Below are 18,685 nucleotides of genomic sequence, written 5' to 3' on the forward strand. Positions count from 1 at the left end.
ACAGAAGGGAACACTGTCTGCCTTCTTTTGGTTTGTATTTGAGAGACTTGAAACTGAACCCTGCCAATCGTCAGATGCCGACAGTTGATCCAAGAAATAGCGACTGCACAGGAATGAAACACGGGATTTCTGAGTAGGACTGCAATCCAAACAACACCACACATCTGATACTATGCTGTACCATGCTGTAGACAATTAGGTGACGTTACTGTACATAAAAAAAGACAACAAGAAGTTGATCCAAATTATGGCAAGCAGCCACTAGATTTCCACTGCCGATCTGGGTGCTTATATCGGGCGCATTCAAAATATGTACGCAAAATGACAACCAGCCTCGAACAATTTTTGCCCCTCACTGTTGTACCACCTCCCGCCATATTACCTTGCCCTTGCCATCGTCACCATCTACCTTTTCCTCAGACCACATTTTCGCATCCCCCACAGCAATCCGCATCCCTGCCCAACATGCATCCACAAGCCCCGCACCACCCGCCATACCCATAACAAGACTTGCAGCATAGTAAAAATTCGCGTTCCCACGGCCCTCGCTCACCCAGAGTACATGTTGAAGTGGGAGGAGGAGCGCAGCGTGTAAGTGGAGGAGTGTAGTGACGATGGGGTGTCGAAGGTCTGGAAGAGTGCGAGTGAAGTGAGTACAAGATGGCGTAGGGGCTACAGGAGGGAAAGGGACTTACAACCATGTACTTCAGGGAAGATGGCTATCATGCTTAGGAACAACCCTGGGTCTGCGAGAGTTAAGTACGCCTTGAACGTTCCCAGGACGCCTACAAGAAGGAACGCGGCGTAGAGAGGATCGTGTCTATAGATGAGGCATATCAGAACCTGCAAAAACCAGCACGTATATATTATGAAGAATATCTTACTGGAATTTTATGCAGATGGGTAATATGTATATGACAAGATGAACCTAGTTATATAATTAGATGACATATGTGCACGAAGAAAATGAGAACGCACGGAAAAGACCATGAGGAAGAATGGTCTGAAATGATCAAACATCTCAGTGAAGAAGTACCACCAAAGACCGGGGTTAGGCGTGAGGTCTGGTAGCGTGAGGCTGAGATGTGTGTGTTTATGAACCATCTGTCAGAGATTAAAATCGACTTACCTTGCGCCCCATGATGCCCTGACCCAATTCCAGCTTCCGCCCGTAATAATGCATGCTGCGCCTACAAGGACGAGCCAGTATATTGTGAACTCACCAAAGAGGAACGGTATACGCTTGAGGTTACCATGAAACGGACGTGGGGAAGCGAGGCGAGACACGGGAGAGGAGACGAGTACCATGAGAATTGGGAGAAGTAGAAGAATAGAGGAGGGGGTGAGGTGAACTGCGAACGCGATAGCGAGGAGGGCATAAGATACTTTGCCTGGAATTGCAAAATGCGTGTGAGCCAACTTGGGAGGAGGCGTTGAGACGTACCTTGAGATGCAAACATGAGAGCAAGGAGAGTAAGCGTATTTTCGAATGTAGATGTTGATAGCGCAAGTGATGGAAGGAGAAGGTAAGGATTCAGCAAGTAGCTGTGCGGTGCGTTAGGTGCGTACTCGAAATATGCTGATAGATCGTACACGCTTGTGATAAGGTTTTCTACGTTGGACCTCGCAACCTCTTGCGATGGTAGACCCTGGCGTGCGCGCCATATGTGGAGAAGTGCCCACGCTCCTATTGCATCGGATACAGCCCATATAATTGGGAGTGGAGGTACTATGGTTGAAAATAAGGACAGTAGGAGAGGCGACTATGGCACGAATGGTCAGCCCGTGACACCTGGTCCACAGGAATGACATACATGATGAAAGGATCCTCCTATGTATGGGTCGATATCATTATCGAGAAGCCAGAGACCTTCTTGCACTGGTATTGACATGAATTAGCAATAGAATCACTTGGCTAGCCTTGACACATACAACGAAGGTAGGAGGTCAATGGAGAGCTAAGTTGATGGTCGTGTTTGAGGAGATTTTGACCTGGAAGAGGTAGAACTGCTGAGCAGAAAGCGAAGACATACCAGAGCTGAAAACGCCGGTGGTGCGTTCATCGCGTTTTGGTCACTTGTGGCAGGAGAATTCTGCCGCTGAGTATATAAGGAAAGTATCGCTTCTGGTGGCAGTGTGGCAGTGTTCTCACTGATTGGCCAGTACTAGTAGTAGGACCTACATTCGCGGGGTTGTGCAGGCAGGTCGTTTTCACATTAATATTATTGTTAGAAACGAGGGTAACTTCTCTCTCTCTCACTGTACAGCAAGCGGGGCCAACTTTGGTTCGATTGGATATTTGCACCCAGAATCTGTACTCAAAAGTAAAGTGGGGCAAGGCTTTGCCATCCTATTATCCGATGGTATAAAATCCCTTCCTCACCGCAATGCTTCTGCCAGCTCCCCAAGTCATCGTACACCAACACCACATCCCCCATGTGTTACTTAGCTCGTCGTCCATGGGATACCCCTGATCCCAATACCTCCCCTCCCGCTTTGCACAATGCTCGCTACAACGGGTGGCCCAGCCCTCCAATACAGCTTCCCCATGTCGCTTTGCCTTCGTTAAAGAAGCCTGCTGAACGGCGCGTCGCATTCGCAATCGACACCCCGTCAACCCGTCGTCCCCGTGACGGTAAAGTCACTCATATCCGTAAGCAGCTGTGCATCCTCTACATGTGGCTCTCTGTCTCAACCGTTGTCAGAACCTCAATCGGTTCAGCTTCAATATGGTACTCACCCACACAGAAATCATGGAGCGCAAGGTATTTTCCCCCCGATTTGTTCTACCCTAAGCCCATTTTTTCTGTAGGTATAATGTGGCCTGTCGAATGCCGACACCATGACGTTTCTAACTCGTGCATGTGGAATGGTAGGTTTCTGTCCTTGAATCCGGTTACCATGCAATCTGACTCGATGATGAAGGTGGTACTCACCAGAGACCATCTCCCCAAGGTGTTTTTGAGACGCGTACCGCCGCTCGTCACGACAAAGAGAATGCAGTGATCGAACGTAGGCGTCCTCGTCTGTTGAGTTACATTTACCAGGATGCTAAATTTTGCTAGATGATCCCTCACGACGAACCAAGGATTCGATTCCACTGATCGACAAGGACACACAAATAGGTGCGGTTCAGACCTAGCTTGTAATCATCCCGATTAAATTAATTTCGATGCCTCCCATCAGCCTCCCTCCTCGCAGCACCACGCATGCAACTGGTATATGATCTGCGATACCCACCCAGCTCTCTCTATCTTCCACCATCATCTCCATATGCAAGATGGGGATTTGAGTTCCTTCGAGTGCCACTCACGCCATTACGGCCCAAACAAATACAGCTAATCAGTCGAGACTTTCCCTGGGCATTCAACATCTATCCCGAGCCCAGTGCAGCAGAACAGGGTGTGACGTGTCTTGATGTTCTCACTGCGCTACACGCTGAACTGCAACGCCCACTCTCAGATACGGAGTGGGGAGCTGCTACAGAGGATAAACACTTGAGCCTCGTCGGAGCGCGCGATCGTCGGCTAAACATGAAACCTGCTTTGCGCGGGAGCCCCGGCACTGGGGCATGCACTACTGCTAGGCATAGAATGCCATTTTCATCCGATGCAGGTGTGAAACCTGCGCAACGAGAGCCCTTGATACTCCGTATAGACTGGCTTGGGTCTCGTGTTGCGTTTGGGGGCCTCGTCAAGGACGAGGCTTTTGCGAGGAGGAGACTCATTCCGGGTGCGAGAGAGTCACCTGAGACGTGGGTTGTGAGGTTCAATAACCTACCATAATAATAATATCTTGACGAAATGTACCTACCTTTTATGTATTGGTTATCGAGATTTCGAGACATACTTCATATGGCAAGGTTTTCAATAACAACCGGATTTGGTACTCAATCAAACTTTGGCGTTTCGCTCACGTGCAGCTTTAACTTGAGCTTCAAAGTAAGTTCGCACTGCTTGCGCACTGCAACTTGAAGTCAAGAAGAGCTTCGTAAGGGCCCGCGTACATCGACGACGTCTGTGGGATTATCATGTCACAGGTACAGATTACTAGCTCAGGTAAGTAGGTCTGTCTAACCTTTCTTGCAAGATAATTAACAGTATTGGAAATCAAATACCAGCCACTACTTCGAACGCCGCACCCCAGTGCATAGTGCTATAGCAGTACAACTTGGGCCTAGACTTCTTCCTTTAGTTCGCTTTTTTTTCTTATGCTGAACTAGTTCATGATATTGGGAGTAGAGCCCCATCGGAGAAACTTTGACGAAAACTGGGAGAAGAGGATAGATGGCTATGAGATCGAAGATGTGCACTGTGCAGCACATGGAATATCAGACACGTACGTGATGAAAAGCTTTTTTCATATCTACGCAGATGAAGATTTTCCGTCGAGATTGTGACGGATTAGACGTGGTGATGGCGCTGCGCACTGCGCACGCAACACGGCAGAGATATTACGGCGGTCAATTGCATGTTTCAGGATTCAGATGGGCATCTGTAAATGGTAGAACATTCCATTACCAAGAGTGGAAATGTTGACGTTCTAGTTTCCACACCCTGCCTCACCACGCCATTCGCTGGGACATCAAGCGCTCCGTGTCGTCATTCGCCAATTCCCGGTTTCCACTCAACTTGCATTTACTAGCGGAACAACTAATTGACGTATGTGCAGAGCAAAAGACAAATATTTCAACAAGCACATATTCGGACTTCCGAAGCTTGCGCGTGAAGGACCTTGGAGGAGTGTGGTCCGAAAATTTAAGTGACTGCGACGATGCGGCATTCGGTCATCTGCCCTATCCACGCAAATACGACAGATCCTTAATGCGACTTTTAGGAGCGTGCAGCTCAAAAAAATCCTGGCGCATACATGATGCCGGCTATTGACTACTTCCGTTTTCCAGGATCCCTTGGGCTATGGTGGTTCTTTTGGCGCCCGCCAAGAAGGCGACATTCTGATGAGCCATTTCCCGCAGTTTTGCTGTGTCGCACAGCCAGTCCAGAAGTGTCTCTAATCATCTTCTCAAAACTCCATTGCACTTGACCGAGGGTGTGAAGAACGTCAGAACAAGACCTAACAATAGGTATATTGTATGCCTATCAAAATATCGCCTAGGTCTAATTCGGGCAAGTTTTCGTGTCATTTATGTTGCCAGTACTGACGTATGTCGTAAATATCAGTGCAATACAGCATTCAGATCAACTTGATCGCTCCCCAGTCTAATTGGACAATGCATGCGATTTCTACGCTCAAATGTCAAGACAGGCAATAGTCTACCATGTGATCTTGCATGCCGTACTGATTTGGAGCTCATGCCAAGCTCGGTTTTTCTTATCAAGTCATTCCCACATCCCAAATGGGTGCTCGTAACCGTACTTCTTCTCAAATAGCGCCGGTCAAAGTGTTGTACCAAATGTGTCTTTCGCCGAGTCATGAAGGTCATCCGAACGTATATAATTCTTCATCACCGCAATGCCTCGATACACTATCACCTTCTTCCCATGCTTTCCGCAGCTCGTCTCCCTCCACAGTACCAGTATGTTACCCTCGGTCCCACTATCTCTCCTCCAGTTTTGCACAATGCTCGCTACGAAGGATGGGTCGGCCCCCCAATACAACTTCCTCGTGTTGCCTCTATTATTGGAACCTCCTCGCGTCATCCCTATGAGGAGGCTACCACCAATAGCCGTAGGTACGATTCGAAATCTATTCGGACTCTGCTCATTTGTTACTAGAACATTATCCCCATGCAACTGGCGCCTACACAAATTCCGGGGCGCAAGGTGATTTCCTTTTCTATGGTTCGACTTTCAAGCTTACTTTTCTTTGTTAGCAACAGCTGATACAATTAGGCATTTTGACTCTCAGCGCCGCAACGTCTCTCATCCACGGACATGGAGTGGTAGGTTTTCTGTCATCATTTGCTCCGATCATTATACGATCTAATTTGGGTGATAAAGGTGGCGCTTATGCTCTGTCTCTCCGAGGCGCTTCTGAGATGCACGCCACGGCTCAACGTGATACAGAGAACGCACGGCTCATGTGTAAGCGCCCGCATTCGTTTTACTAACTTGCAGGATATTCAACTGTATGTTTTTCTAGATGGAGGCCATTTTACACGGCGGACGATGCCATCAAACCTTATCACCCAAAAGGGTACGACTTGAACGCACTTACGGTTGTAAATTTCTGATATCTGCCATTAGCCTTCCCCCATCCATTTCTTGCGTCACCATCCGGATCATTGATATACGACCTGCGCTATTCTCCCACCTCTCTCCGTTTTCCATTATCGTCTCCATTTGCGGGCTGCGGGTACGAATGCCTCCGTGTCCCACTTACGCCAGAGAGGCCCAAGCAAATACGACTAATCAGCCCATACTTTCCTTGGGCGTTTGACGTCGGCCCAAATGCCAGAGGAGAGGTTGTGACGTGTCTCGATGTTCTCTCTACTCTGCATGTTGCATTGCAACGCCCACTCACAGACACCGAGTGGGGCGCTGCTGAAGACGATAAGCATGCGAGTCTTATCAGAGCACGCAACCGTCGTCTATGGACAGAACTCGCGTTGCACGGGAGCCCGAATTCTGCGGCACGCACTAGACCTACATCGAGCTTTGAAAGGCCTGTGCGGCGGGAGCCGCTTCTACTCCGTGTTGACTGGCTTGGATCCAGCGTTGCATTCATGGGGCTTGTCAAGGATGAGGCTTTTGTGAGGACGAGACTCGTTCCGGGTGGTGTGGAGCACCCTGAGACGTGGGTGGTGTTGTTTCAACGATTATGATTTCGAAGGTCCAGAGAAAATATACAAACTTATCATTTTTTTTTTTCGAGATTTTATAAACGTTGCGAACTGCTTGCATTGAAATTAAGTGCAAGCCTTGCAAGGGCTCCTGATTATGGGAGTTCGTATGTATCATAGTATTGAGCGCTGGCTCATTGATATTAATCAACTGGTAGCTAAACACAGCCGTGCGAGTTTGATTCATCCCACATTCAGCATATTGACGTCCCAGATCCTCTCACGTACCAGTCCTCTTTTACTCTTGCCGTCTCCCGAAACTGGATCATCGTACTTCTAGGCATCTGACAGCTGGCAACCAGCAACCAGCATCAAACGTGGGGGTAAGTACAACCTCAAGTGATGCGTGACGCACCGTCATTCAGGTTACTCCTTCCCTCATCACTTGCTGGTGCATGGGTGCTCTACCGAACTTGAATATGGGCTGATTACGACCTCGCTGTCAGATCAGAATCAAAGCCTAGGCAGCAGTCGACCTATGATACCTGGAGAAGAGTTCGTCTCACGATTTGGATCATGGTTTAGGAAGCTGCGGGGTATTTCTTTTACTTCAACGTAAGAACTCAGGAGTACTGGTGCTCTGCCTTCCCGTCTTGGTCGGGCTGTAAACATGCTTTCCTAGGTTTCTATTTTCACTCTTTCTTCTGTTTTACGTACTAGGGTACCTGCTGACGGTCGACGATTCCCAAGTGAGAAAATCAGAGCCGAATCAATGGTATAGTACATAGTAGTACTTACCAATGAACGTCTCATAGATCCACGACCCACAGGCACCTCTGATCACACCATCCCCTCTCAAGCATCCAGCCTTGCACAATCGCTATACAGGGTGGCACCACAACTTCCTCGTATTCCTCCACCTCCGTCCGTCTACAAGAGAGCACGTTGCTTTTGCGATTGATGTGAGACTTGAAGTACGGTTTCGAAAAATACGACCTCTAGCTTTGGTGTCGGTTTGCAGGCAAGATCATCGCGACGTCAGCCTACGACGTGTATATATGCATATTGCATTAGAGAAAAGTCCGGGGCCACCGCATGTGATCGATTGATCGATCACTTAAGAGCCTCGGACCATTAAAGTATCGGATCTCTGCAAAGTCTCGGGCCGTTGATGCGAGTCGCTGAGCCAACGCCGACACGGGAGTAAGTACGACGGGCATCAGAGAGTCGTGTCGTTTTCAGGAGATGTTTTATCGACTCTCATTGTACAACAGCGCAGACGCCGACTTGAGGTATACACTGTCTTCCTTACTAGTAAATACACTGTGGCCGGGTAGACCAGGTTACTAACCAATTAATATCCGATGACAATTGTTAGAAGCAAGTACGTACCCAAATACTGGTTCGAGGTGCAGCATGCCGGAGTAAATGGCTTCATAGAATGATTCATATTCCTCGGTGATACTGACGTAACCCGGATCGGACAAATTGAGGCTGTAAGATGGACAAACATCACGTTACACCTCATAAGGCTGTAACCACATTTCGCGTGCCAGGTATATCATCACGTTCCGAGTGCCGAGTGATACACGTGGTACCGACGTGGTACCGAGATAGCGGTAGAATCAGATCTATTTTTGTCCTTCTCAGGAATAGTTAATTAGGATTATTATGTGGTGCCCATGCATCGGTTTGGCATGGAGATTCTCTCAATCACCTCTCATCGTGAAAACTATATAACGACCAAAGCCTCAAGCCTCGATGGATTATTGTCCTCTCCTTCACCATGTTTTCTACAGCTCCTCCTCTACACTCCCAATGGGCTGCCTGTAATCCCACTGTCTTGCCTCCAACTTTTCACAATGCTCGCTACGCAGGGTGGCCCCACCCCCCAATGCAGCTTCCCCATATCACATCACCTCTGTTAACTGAACAGCATGATATTGATGTGGCAAATAATTTTCCCTCGCATTATACCCAGGTGAACGCTTCCCATAGTACCCGTGAGCTGTGATTATTTTCTACGGCTCTCGACCCTCTGCTTAGCTTTTGTTAGAATCTTCGAGTTATCCTATCCATCCCCAGTATGAACCTCCCTCCCCCATAAATTTGGGGGTACAAGGTACTCACCCTTTCCTTAGTCACACCTTGAATTCAAGCTTAATTTGTTCGACTAGCATCTGCGAATATGACGGGTTCCGTCGATCGCAATTCATGGCCATGGAATGGTGGGTTCTTTGTCGCCCGCGTCTGATCGCCATATGACCCTGACTCGTCTGATAGACGCTCGCACTCCATTCGTCGATATGCCCACAATGACTCGACATGATATAGAGGACATGCAGCTCATATGTACGCATCTTGGTTCTACTAACTTGCAAGGCGTTTATATATCTCTGCTAGATGACCACTCTGTGCCACGAACAATGTCATCAAACGTCAACGAAACACAAAATGGTATGTCTCAGACACAACTTATGATCCCCGTCGTTCCTCATACCTCTTATGCAGCCCATCCCCATCCACTTCTCTCGATGTCATCCATGCCATTCACATACGACCTGCGCTTCCCGCCTATCTCTCTCGTTTTTCCATCGTCGTCTCCATATGCAGGCTGCGGGTACGAGCTACTCTTCGTCCCACTCACCCCACAACGGCCTAGACAGATACGCCTCATCAGCCCAGACTTTCCTTGGGCATTCGACGTCAATCCTGACCCCAGTGCCGGAGCAGAGGGCGTGACATGTCTTGACGTTCTCGCTACCCTGCATGCCGCATTGCAGCGCCCACTCACGGACACAGAGTGGGCCACCGCTGAACGCGATAGACGTGCGAGTATTATCAGAGCGCGTGATCATCGTCCGATGATACAGCCTGCATTGCAGGGAAGCTCGAATTCTGCAGCACGTACTAGGCTAACGGTGAGGTCTGCATTCGACGCATCAGCGTCAAACAACAGGCCCGCGCAGCGAGAGAGGTTACTGCTCCGTGTTGATTGGCTCGGGTCTCGTGTTGCGTTTGCGGGGCTTATCAAGGATGAAGCATTTGCAAGGAGCAGACTCATTCCGGGTAGTGAGGAGCCACCTGAGACTTGGGTGGTGAAGTTTCAGAGGTTATGATTTCGAGCGTTTTGAAAAAGTGTACAAACATCTTTACTAGCTATTTGTATCGATATTTTATGAAGTTGTCGTCAACTTTCGTGTCATGTGTTGCCTTGTCAGCGTTGAGTAGGCTTTGTCGAGAGGCATGTGGAGACACCAGGGATCGATCGGCGGTGCCGACGTTGACCTTGCTTGTTCAACCAAATATTTATTCGCTGCTGATTGGTTGCGCACGCTTCTCAGGTTTATGACAAAGTGGCATGATTTCGTCGTATCCCCCGAAATGGCCTAGATTGAAGCGGTGACGGTCGAAGCAAAAGACTTTTGGGGAGGACATGTGCATGCGCGTTTGAGAGGGCAGCTTACATAGTAAAAATCGTCATCCTGAATTCACATCATGCGTAGATATTACGATTTGCGATGATACCATTGGCTGAGTTTGGGGCAACTTTTGAAGCACCTTTCAGAACTGGGTCCAACCTGCAGGGACATGAGAAAACGCACGAATATGTGGTGCCTGTTGACATGGTTTTTCCTTTTCTAATAATAATTTGAACAATAGATGTCGGATCTCCGTACTGCCTTGCAGATGGAAACTTAGCCTGTTGATGATCTCAAAATCGCCGCCGTGGTAGCTTTGGTAAACCTAGTAGGTTAGCCTCAACCCTGACCGTTTGAACCAACATTACCTTCATGAGTATTTACCGCACATCCGACATCGAGTCGGATGTTTGGGCCAGCCTACAGCATGTGTTTTGACATCCAATACTCAAGGGAACGTGTCTTGTGCATGAAAACCGAAAACGTAGGAGCCTTGCAGTTGGATGATGACTCTTGAGTGTCTTTGAAGGCTCCGAGTTGGCAAAGTAAATGAACACCGGTCGACCGGTCAGCGGACTGGGTCTGGACTCTACATCATGATCAATGCTGACGTGCATGAGTGAATGACATCATTGGGATAGTGGCGACGGTGGACAGCATAGTACACAGTATCTGAATATAGAGTAGTGCCATATGGACGCCAAGACATGAATCAATAACGCATGGAGTACCGAGATAGCGGTAGATTCTAAATCTATATTCGCAAACCTTATTGTGAACCGTGTGTGGTACAGTACCGTTGACACTTGTTCATCCCTGCAGATGGGATTGAAGCAGTTGCCGTGGTCCATGGGAAGCCGTCGGAGAACTATTTGGGGTGGGTATCCGGTAATAAAGGATCAAATATCTTCTGTGAGGTGTCCACAATGCTCAAAGCATTTGACACGTGGATAGAGCCTAGGGTAACTACTTACATTGAATGTCACACCATGTGAGGAACATCATAGATATTGATTTGTGATCTTGCGAGTATCTCGGACTCCATCTCAGAGTATCAATACCGGTCTGCAATAATTTGTGTGATGAAATTTGAAAAATATATGTCTTACCGTAGAAAATGTAAGCTAGCTCGAGGACTAATTGTGTTCCCATTTGATCCTTTCGGTTCCGCAGATGAAGTCGAAACTAATAGGAGACCGTGGTTTGTGGTCTCGTCCTTGTAATCATTTGCTGACATCATTTTTTGATGCACTGGGGCGAGTTACCAACGCTGGCTAGTCAATCAGAGTCACTTCGAAGCAAATGTCTCTTTTTTGGGAGGGCATCTACGTTGAAGCGGGCGACCCTTGGTGTGTAAACATAAGTCTTGACGTCGCCATTAGCCTAGTAGTCATATTTACCACATATCTTGATTCGGGTGCTTGGGCTGGCTGAGAACATGTTTTTCGATGCCCAATACTCAAGGAATGTATACCGCTTTCTTGTGCATGAAAATTGGAAGCATAGGAACTTTGCAGCAGGGTGTCGAATGTTTTGGACAACTTGTTTCAGAGCGTATAAGTCTATTAATACCAGTCACGTGGATGAAATGTGAGAAATACGAAAATGCATCCTTCCATCCGACTCTAGCAGGAACAACCCACATTATTGGGAGTATAGGCCCATCGGAGGAAGTTGAAAACTGGGAGAGGAGGAGGGACGGCTATGACAAAAATGTGCAGTACATGGCATATCAGAACACGTACGTGATGAAAAGGTTCAAGTTGTCTCACGTCTTTGTAGATCAAAATGTCCTGTTGAGATCGTGGATGAAGATATGGGCACAGCGCACGTGGAAGTAGTACTGCGGCTAGTTGCATGTTTCATTGAAGATCCGGATGTTCCTGAAAATAGTAGGAGAAGATTTCAAAATATATGGAAGAGTTCCTACTTCACCCTGCCTCACGAGTGCTACTTCCAGTTAATTGGGCGTCGTGGGATGCGCGCTCAGGGTAATTTCCAATTTTGCTGCTTGACTAACCTTGCCTCCTCGGGATCCAGGATTGAGGTGTTATGCTATGAGAACTTACTACATAGGGCCTGCCGCTTTCGCTCGGCACCTTGATTTTCTAGCTCCTACAGAGCAAAGAGTCTTGAATATTCCAGAAGCGCATACTTGGACCTCCAAAACTTGCATGACATGCAGGGCCTGGAGGTGTGTTGTCCGAGAGTTCAGGCAACTTATGCTGACGCGGCATGTATTCAGCGATTCACAGTATCTACGCAGATGTTGCTGATACAGAAGCCGCGGGCTGCAACCCAGTCTGAAGTTTGCGGACGTGGTTTATGATGCCGGCAGTTAGCTATTAGCTCCACTCTGGCAGTTTCGGACCCCCATGCTGGTTCTTCAATTTTAGATCACGCTTGATTTTACACTGCTTTCATCGACCCCATCCATCGTGGAAAGCCTACTCTTTTGGGTGAGCCATCTACCACGTTCTTCTGTGTCACATAGTTTGGAAGAATGTCTAGTCATTTTATTCAACCTTGATTGGCCCTTGGCTGAGGAAGTACTAAAGCCAGAACCAAAGCAACGGCAGATACAGATCTTGCAGTACAGTCGATAACATGTAATCAGGTGTGCCATAATTGGAACTCGCTGTTAAGGTCCGTCCTTTTTATTTCTCATCATTTGGGTTTGGGACGCGGTCTCGGTTGTCATGTTTACCGTGGTTTGCTCAGGCTCAATATCCTTCCTCTGTCGGGCGTATATAATCCTTTCCTCCCGACACATCCCAAGTAACCACAAACCATCACCTTCACCCCATGTTTCTAACAACTCATCCCCTTTCGCAGTATCATCATATTACCCGCCAGCCCACCATCTCGCATCCAGCCGCGATCTTGCACAATGCTCGGTACGAAGGATGGGTCGGCCCCCCAATACAACTTCCTCGTGTTGCTTCTACTGTTGATACCTCCTCGCGTCATCCCTATGAGGCCACCACTAACAGCCGTAGGTACAATTTTAAACCTATTCTGGCTCTATGCTCATCTGTTACTAGAACGCCGTACCCATGCAACTCACGCCTGCACAAATTCCGGGTCGCAAGGTGATTTCCCTTTTCTATGGTCTTACTTTGATCTTGATTTGCTTTGTTAGCAACCGCTGGTACAATGGGTCATTTTGACTCTCAGCGCCTCAATGTCTCCCATTCACGGACATGGAGTGGTGGGTTTTCTGTCATTATTTGCTCAGATCACTATATGATCTAATTTGGGTGATAAAGATGATGCTCTTACTCCGTCTCTCCATGGCACTTCAGATACGCGTGCCACAGCTCAATGTGATACAGAGAACGCATGGCTCATGTGTACGTTTCTACCCTCATTTTACTGACTTGCAAGATATTCAAGTGTATATTTTCCTAGATGGCGGCCGTTTTACACGACAGACGATGCCATCAAACCTTATCACCCAAAAGGGTACGACTTGAACGCACTTACGGTTGTAAATTTCTGATATCTGCCATTAGCCTTCCCCCATCCATTTCTTGCGCCACCATCCGGATCATTGATATACGACCTGCGCTATTTGCCCACCTCTCTCCGTTTTCCATTATCATCTCCATTTGCGGGCTATGCCGGGTATGAATTCCTCTGCATCCCATTTACGCCAGAGATGCCTAAGCAAATACGGCTTATCAGCCCATGCTTTCCCTGGGCGTTTGACATCGGCCCAAGTGCTGGAGGAGAGGTCGTAACATGTCTCGATGTTCTTTCTACTCTACATGCCGCATTGCAGCATCCACTCACAGACACCGAGTGGGGCGCTGCTGGAGACAACAAACGTGCAAGTCTTATCAGAGCACGTGACCGTCGTCTATGGGTACAACCTGCGTTGCACGGGATCTTGAATTCTGCGACATGCACTATACCCACAGTGAGCTTTGAGAGGCCTGTGCAGCGGGAGCCGCTGTTGTTGCGTGTCGACTGGCTTGGTTCCAGTGTTGCATTCATGGGGCTCGTCAAGGATGAAGCTTTTGCGAGGAAGAGACTTGTTCCTGGTGGCGGGGAGTGCCCTGAGACGTGGGTGGTGAAGTTCCAAAAATTATGACTCTGGAAGGTCAAGAGACAATATTTGTACAAACATCTCATGTATTATGGCTCCCATTCACGCATACAAAGTGGGGCATTGTTGGAGACGATAAATGTGCGAGTCTTATCAGAGCGTGTGATCGCCTAAGGATACAACCTGCATTGAAGGGAAGCTCGAATTTTGCGACACGAACTAGACAGATATCTATTTATGCGGTGAATTTTTCACCTAGCACTGATATGCCACATCATAGGCCTATGCAGCGAGAGTCGCCGCTACTCCATTTTGATCTCATGTTGTATTTCTGGGCTTGTCAAGGATGGTGTATTTGGGAGGGGTAGCCTTATTCCGGGCAGTAGACAACCACCTGAAACATGGGTAGTAAAGTTCTGGAGATTATCTCGGATGACAAATACACACCTTTTGTATCGAGATCTCGGGATAATCTTGTCACATAGATGATTTCAACTCCGCACTCAGCGTTCGATAATTGGCTGGCCTCAAGCCTCGAATAAGAAAAGCTTACTTTCCAAGTTTCTCAATTCATCCTCGCAAATTGATCAATGCCGTGGGATAGCTTACTAGAGGTGGAGTCAGCGGCGGAGGTAGCATAGTGCTAGCTTGTCTAGAAAAAGATTAAGCTGGTGTCAAATTCAGGGTGTTCTGCCGACAGCTGGTATAGATTACAGGTGATCAACGGGCAGTGAAGCAGAATGGAAAACCAACTTTGACTCAAACATTCGTTCAAGTTGCATCTAGCTTAGCCTCGGCAACTGCTTCGAGTGTGGGGGGATTGTAGAGTTATTACATAATAGAAGCTTGAGCTTGATCGAACAGTAAAAGGTTTCCTGGACCAACCAATTGAAATGGAGCCCAGCCGATGTCCGATTCCCATGAATTCATTGCCCCTGTCTAGTGGGTTTTATCAGTAGTGGGCTATTTGTACCTTGGGCGTTTAAATTTCATTCTAAAACCATATATATAACGAGCCCAAAAACTCCCCGAATGCCTCAGCCGTCAAAAGTCTCGATATCCCTTTGTTATATCCCTCATGTTTTCAGCTCGTCCCCATCGCCACTCCCAGTGGGTTACCTGTAATCCCACTGTCTTGCCTCCAGCTTTTCACAATGCTCGCTACGCAGGGTGGCCCCACCCTCCAGTGCAGCTTCCCGATGTTACTTCGTCTCTGTCGACTGAACGTGATGTTGCTTTGGCGAGCGATTCCCCTTTGCGTCGTCCACGCGCTAATGCTGCCCATACCCGTGAGCTGTGATTATTTTCTACGGCTCTTGACCCTCTGCTCAGCTGTTGTTAGAGCCTTCAAGTTATACTATTCATCCCCAGTATGAACCTCCCTCCCTCATGAATTTGGGGGTACAAGGTACTCACCCTTTCCCTAGTCACACCTTGAATTCAAGCTCAATTTGTTCGACTAGCATCCGTAAATACGATGAGTCTTGTCGACCGCAACATTCCAAATTCGCGGCCATGGAACGGTGGGTTCTTTGTCGCTGCGTCTGATCCCCATATGACCTTGACTCGTCTGATATAAAGGTGGCGCTCGCGCTCCATTTGCTGATATGCCCACCACGACTCGATACCAGACAGGGAACATGCAGCTCATATGTACGCATCTTGGTTCTACTAACTTGCAAGGTTTAAATATCTCTGCTAGATGACCATTCTGCGCCACGAACAATGTCATCGAATGTTAACGAAACCCAAAATGGTATGTCTCAGACACAACTCATGATCCCGATCGTTCCTCATACCTCTTATACAGCCCATCCCCATCCACTTCTCTCGATGTCATCCATGCCAGTAACATACGATCTGCGCTTCCCGCCTATGTCTCTTGCTTTTCCATTGTCGTCTCCATATGCAGGCTGCGGGTACGAGCTACTCTTCGTCCCACTCACCCCACAACGGCCTAGACAAATACGGCTCATCAGCCCAGACTTTCCCTGGGCATTTGACATAAATCCTGATTTCAGTACTGGAGAAGAGTGCGTGACGTGTCTTGACGTTCTCACTACCCTGTATGCTACATTGCAGCGCCCACTCACGGATACAGAGTGGGCCACCGCTGGACGTGATAGACGTGCGAGTCTTATCAGAGCACGTGATCGTCGTCCGATGATACAACATGCATTGCAGGGGAGTTCGAATTCTGCAGCACGTACCAGGCCAACGGTGAGATCTGCACCCCACGCATTAGCGCCAAATGATAGGCTCGTGCAGCGAGAGAGGTTACTGCTCCGTGTTGATTGGCTCGGGTCTCGTGTTGCATTTGCGGGGCTTATCAAGGATGAAGCATTTGCAAGGAGCAGACTCATTCCGGGTAGTGAGGAACCACCTGAGACTTGGGTGGTGAAGTTTCAGAAGTTATGATTTCGAATGTCCGTGTAAAGTGTACAAACATTTACTAGCTATATGTATCGATATTTTATGAAGTTGTCCGAGTCGTCAACTTCACGTCATGTGTTGCCTTGTCAGCGTTTTCCGAGAGGCATGTCGATGCTGTCCTACGTACATTAACTCGTGTAGCAGGTTCAAGAATCTGCTGTCAATGGCAAAAGAACACGAAATGCTTCTGCGCAAGATTCATGCATTGAGTTTGTCTCTTTCGCACGCACCCCTCCCCGGGCCGTCAACGTTTCAACATGAAGCAACTTCCTCTCATCTGTCGACTGCCAGTGAAATTTCAACAAGTATTTTTGCTCGTTGTTGACGACGTGCCATTTTCTCACTTGGAGATGCTACCATCTCAATCAATTTTGCCAGTCCCTTCCCCATTATTGAGCAGGGTGTACTGCCTTTGGCGAGTCCTTGCACATTCAACTTGAATGCCAGGGGTCCGGTAGCCCATCCATGTTGTGTTCCCCGAACGAGTTCTTCCGCATATCTCCAAATACTTGCTTGCTCGTTCTGGTAAGTCATCCCTCATGCTTCGCATTGCTCATCTCATTGTCATATCTTACCTGTCTGCAAGGGACGTTCAGCCGACTTCATTTTTCATGTCGCCGCAAATTGGCTTTGGTAGGGCTACCAAACAAGCTGGAAGCCGATTGCGTTGAGAGTTGCATCTTTCCATGTGCCAGTGGTAGCCTTTCAGACGGATGCACCGCTTAGCAGAGTTGATGCCAATCATACTGAGCCAGTTTCCCTCAGTCACGGAGGAGGTTACTGTTTGTGGGTAAGTGTTTTTGCCTTCTCGTTTGATGTACTTTTCATACAAACCTCGCTTTGTCCAGCAACTTCCTTCAGGCCGGTAACCCAGTGATATTTCTGAATCCGTGAATCTAAAGCTACACACCAATTGAAGGTGTTTGCCATGTATTTCGTTTCTTGAAGTTGTGTTATATTGAATAATTTGGTATCGATCCTTGGTGTGTACGATATGGCATTCAGCACGGCATAATCTGATGCCAGCTAGTCCAGCTTTGCTGAAAAAGAGCTTTGCAGAAAAAGAGCTTTGCAGCGAGTTGCGTTTTCACGATGGTCATAGAAACACAGAGTCACCGCTAAAACAGTCCTGTCTGTTTAACACGTTCATTCCATTCCATAATCTAATCCTACCGCAGGAGAATAAACCCTTCAAATCTCGCCGAGTTTCTCTCAAGGAGCTCGCAAAAGGTGCGCTTATGCATACACTGCTCATCAATCCTGATCCCATGGTTCCTGAGCACTCAGTTTGGCTTTGCAGGTATGCCTTCCGCCATAGCACGAATCACGGGTAGCAAATGCCGTCTCACGGGCCTGTCTCAACAGGTAGGAGTCAGTTTCGGCTTGCCAAGGCGCATCCATTGTCTCCACTCCCACATCTTCGACAGCTCTGATGCATCGTCACCGGTATCCCCTTTCGGAGAATATCAATACCTGAGAATGCATCCAAGCTCTGCATAATTCAGACAGAAATACTTAACATCAGCGAAAACATGTCCATGAAACTCGTCCTTTCATTCGCATCTCGACCATACGGCAATTCCGCCCATGCCCCAGAGAACCTTGACACGAAGCCCAGGCCCACACTTCGAGCCTGGCCAGCTCTGCCTGTTCGATTCGTGCCTGGAGAGGCCGAGCTCCGAATGGCTCATGCACACACTCAATCATGGGGATTATTGACTATGGAAGGTGAGGTATGAGTGTGTAGCCCAGTAGCGGATGGCTTAGTGTGTTGATAACAACTCTAGATCCTATCTGCATTCCCCCCTCTATGGCAGGTGTGGTGTCGTTGATGTGGAAGATGAGCGTATAGGTACCAGACGCGAAGACACGGCACTGTAGCTCGCCGAGCGTTCCTGATTCAAACGAAGAACACAGATATCAGGATGGGGAGGGACGCTTGCGATGCCATGCGATAAGAACCTTTCGAATTTGACGTTCGCACCTTTTCCGCATCCACAGGCGTGTTGGGACGACACGCAGCCTGCGGGGCCGTAA

The 18,685-nt window shown here is 48.2% G+C and overlaps 6 protein-coding genes across 6 annotated transcripts; 5 read left to right on the top strand and 1 right to left on the bottom strand.

Moving 5' to 3' along the window:
- Positions 1-138: 138 nt before the first annotated feature.
- EDB93DRAFT_1144483 (PIG-U-domain-containing protein) lies at positions 139-2,146 on the bottom strand. The gene is given in 9 exon segments (XM_041449442.1): positions 139-630; positions 696-820; positions 885-928; positions 979-1,078; positions 1,130-1,391; positions 1,445-1,763; positions 1,815-1,879; positions 1,933-2,010; positions 2,030-2,146. The coding sequence occupies 9 exon segments, from the start codon at positions 2,061-2,063 to the stop codon at positions 353-355; spliced, it is 1,305 nt and encodes a 434-aa protein (XP_041308015.1). The 5' UTR covers positions 2,064-2,146; the 3' UTR covers positions 139-352.
- On the top strand, positions 2,147-3,898 carry EDB93DRAFT_1144487 (uncharacterized protein). Its single transcript, XM_041449443.1, has 7 exons — positions 2,147-2,200; positions 2,268-2,653; positions 2,706-2,765; positions 2,813-2,872; positions 2,926-3,012; positions 3,066-3,125; positions 3,187-3,898. The coding sequence occupies exons 2-7, from the start codon at positions 2,437-2,439 to the stop codon at positions 3,783-3,785; spliced, it is 1,083 nt and encodes a 360-aa protein (XP_041308016.1). The 5' UTR covers positions 2,147-2,200; positions 2,268-2,436; the 3' UTR covers positions 3,786-3,898.
- Positions 3,899-6,124: 2,226 nt separating this feature from the next.
- EDB93DRAFT_1144499 (uncharacterized protein) lies at positions 6,125-6,841 on the top strand. The gene is made up of 2 exons (XM_041449444.1): positions 6,125-6,156; positions 6,207-6,841. The coding sequence occupies exons 1-2, from the start codon at positions 6,129-6,131 to the stop codon at positions 6,782-6,784; spliced, it is 606 nt and encodes a 201-aa protein (XP_041308017.1). The 5' UTR covers positions 6,125-6,128; the 3' UTR covers positions 6,785-6,841.
- A 1,569-nt stretch (positions 6,842-8,410) lies between these two features.
- EDB93DRAFT_371887 (uncharacterized protein) lies at positions 8,411-10,288 on the top strand. The gene is made up of 5 exons (XM_041456214.1): positions 8,411-8,745; positions 8,799-8,864; positions 8,920-8,970; positions 9,026-9,094; positions 9,146-10,288. The coding sequence occupies exons 1-5, from the start codon at positions 8,529-8,531 to the stop codon at positions 9,859-9,861; spliced, it is 1,119 nt and encodes a 372-aa protein (XP_041308018.1). The 5' UTR covers positions 8,411-8,528; the 3' UTR covers positions 9,862-10,288.
- Positions 10,289-13,398: 3,110 nt separating this feature from the next.
- EDB93DRAFT_371926 (uncharacterized protein) lies at positions 13,399-14,373 on the top strand. The gene is made up of 3 exons (XM_041456215.1): positions 13,399-13,517; positions 13,576-13,629; positions 13,680-14,373. Exons 1-3 carry the CDS (start codon positions 13,514-13,516, stop codon positions 14,258-14,260), a joined length of 639 nt encoding a protein of 212 aa, XP_041308019.1. The 5' UTR covers positions 13,399-13,513; the 3' UTR covers positions 14,261-14,373.
- Positions 14,374-15,119: 746 nt separating this feature from the next.
- EDB93DRAFT_372033 (uncharacterized protein) lies at positions 15,120-16,768 on the top strand. Its single transcript, XM_041456216.1, has 6 exons — positions 15,120-15,325; positions 15,385-15,623; positions 15,679-15,738; positions 15,797-15,868; positions 15,918-15,971; positions 16,026-16,768. The coding sequence occupies exons 2-6, from the start codon at positions 15,605-15,607 to the stop codon at positions 16,631-16,633; spliced, it is 813 nt and encodes a 270-aa protein (XP_041308020.1). The 5' UTR covers positions 15,120-15,325; positions 15,385-15,604; the 3' UTR covers positions 16,634-16,768.
- The last annotated feature ends 1,917 nt before the right edge of the window (positions 16,769-18,685 follow it).

Source organism: Suillus bovinus, assembly GCF_016758785.1.
Source record: "Suillus bovinus strain UH-Sbo-P2 chromosome Unknown EDB93scaffold_25, whole genome shotgun sequence".
In the NCBI taxonomy this organism is placed as follows: domain Eukaryota; kingdom Fungi; phylum Basidiomycota; class Agaricomycetes; order Boletales; family Suillaceae; genus Suillus; species Suillus bovinus.

Coding starts and splice junctions, on each gene's coding strand:
- EDB93DRAFT_1144483 (XM_041449442.1), bottom strand. CDS start 2,063: ATGAACGCACCACCGGCGTTTTCAGCTCTGGTAT. Junction 1,764..1,814: donor TAGGAGGATCCTTTCATCAT/GTATGTCATTCC, acceptor TTCGTGCCATAG/TCGCCTCTCCTACTGTCCTT. Junction 631..695: donor CTTCCCTGAAGTACATGGTT/GTAAGTCCCTTT, acceptor GCACTCTTCCAG/ACCTTCGACACCCCATCGTC.
- EDB93DRAFT_1144487 (XM_041449443.1), top strand. CDS start 2,437: ATGTGTTACTTAGCTCGTCGTCCATGGGATACCCCTGATCCCAATACC. Junction 2,654..2,705: donor CGGTAAAGTCACTCATATCC/GTAAGCAGCTGT, acceptor AACCGTTGTCAG/AACCTCAATCGGTTCAGCTT. Junction 2,766..2,812: donor CAGAAATCATGGAGCGCAAG/GTATTTTCCCCC, acceptor TTTTTTCTGTAG/GTATAATGTGGCCTGTCGAA.
- EDB93DRAFT_1144499 (XM_041449444.1), top strand. CDS start 6,129: ATGCCATCAAACCTTATCACCCAAAAGG. Junction 6,157..6,206: donor AAACCTTATCACCCAAAAGG/GTACGACTTGAA, acceptor ATCTGCCATTAG/CCTTCCCCCATCCATTTCTT.
- EDB93DRAFT_371887 (XM_041456214.1), top strand. CDS start 8,529: ATGTTTTCTACAGCTCCTCCTCTACACTCCCAATGGGCTGCCTGTAAT. Junction 8,746..8,798: donor GAACGCTTCCCATAGTACCC/GTGAGCTGTGAT, acceptor AGCTTTTGTTAG/AATCTTCGAGTTATCCTATC. Junction 8,971..9,025: donor CAATTCATGGCCATGGAATG/GTGGGTTCTTTG, acceptor CTCGTCTGATAG/ACGCTCGCACTCCATTCGTC.
- EDB93DRAFT_371926 (XM_041456215.1), top strand. Junction 13,630..13,679: donor AAACCTTATCACCCAAAAGG/GTACGACTTGAA, acceptor ATCTGCCATTAG/CCTTCCCCCATCCATTTCTT.
- EDB93DRAFT_372033 (XM_041456216.1), top strand. Junction 15,739..15,796: donor AAATTCGCGGCCATGGAACG/GTGGGTTCTTTG, acceptor TCTGATATAAAG/GTGGCGCTCGCGCTCCATTT. Junction 15,869..15,917: donor AGGGAACATGCAGCTCATAT/GTACGCATCTTG, acceptor TATCTCTGCTAG/ATGACCATTCTGCGCCACGA.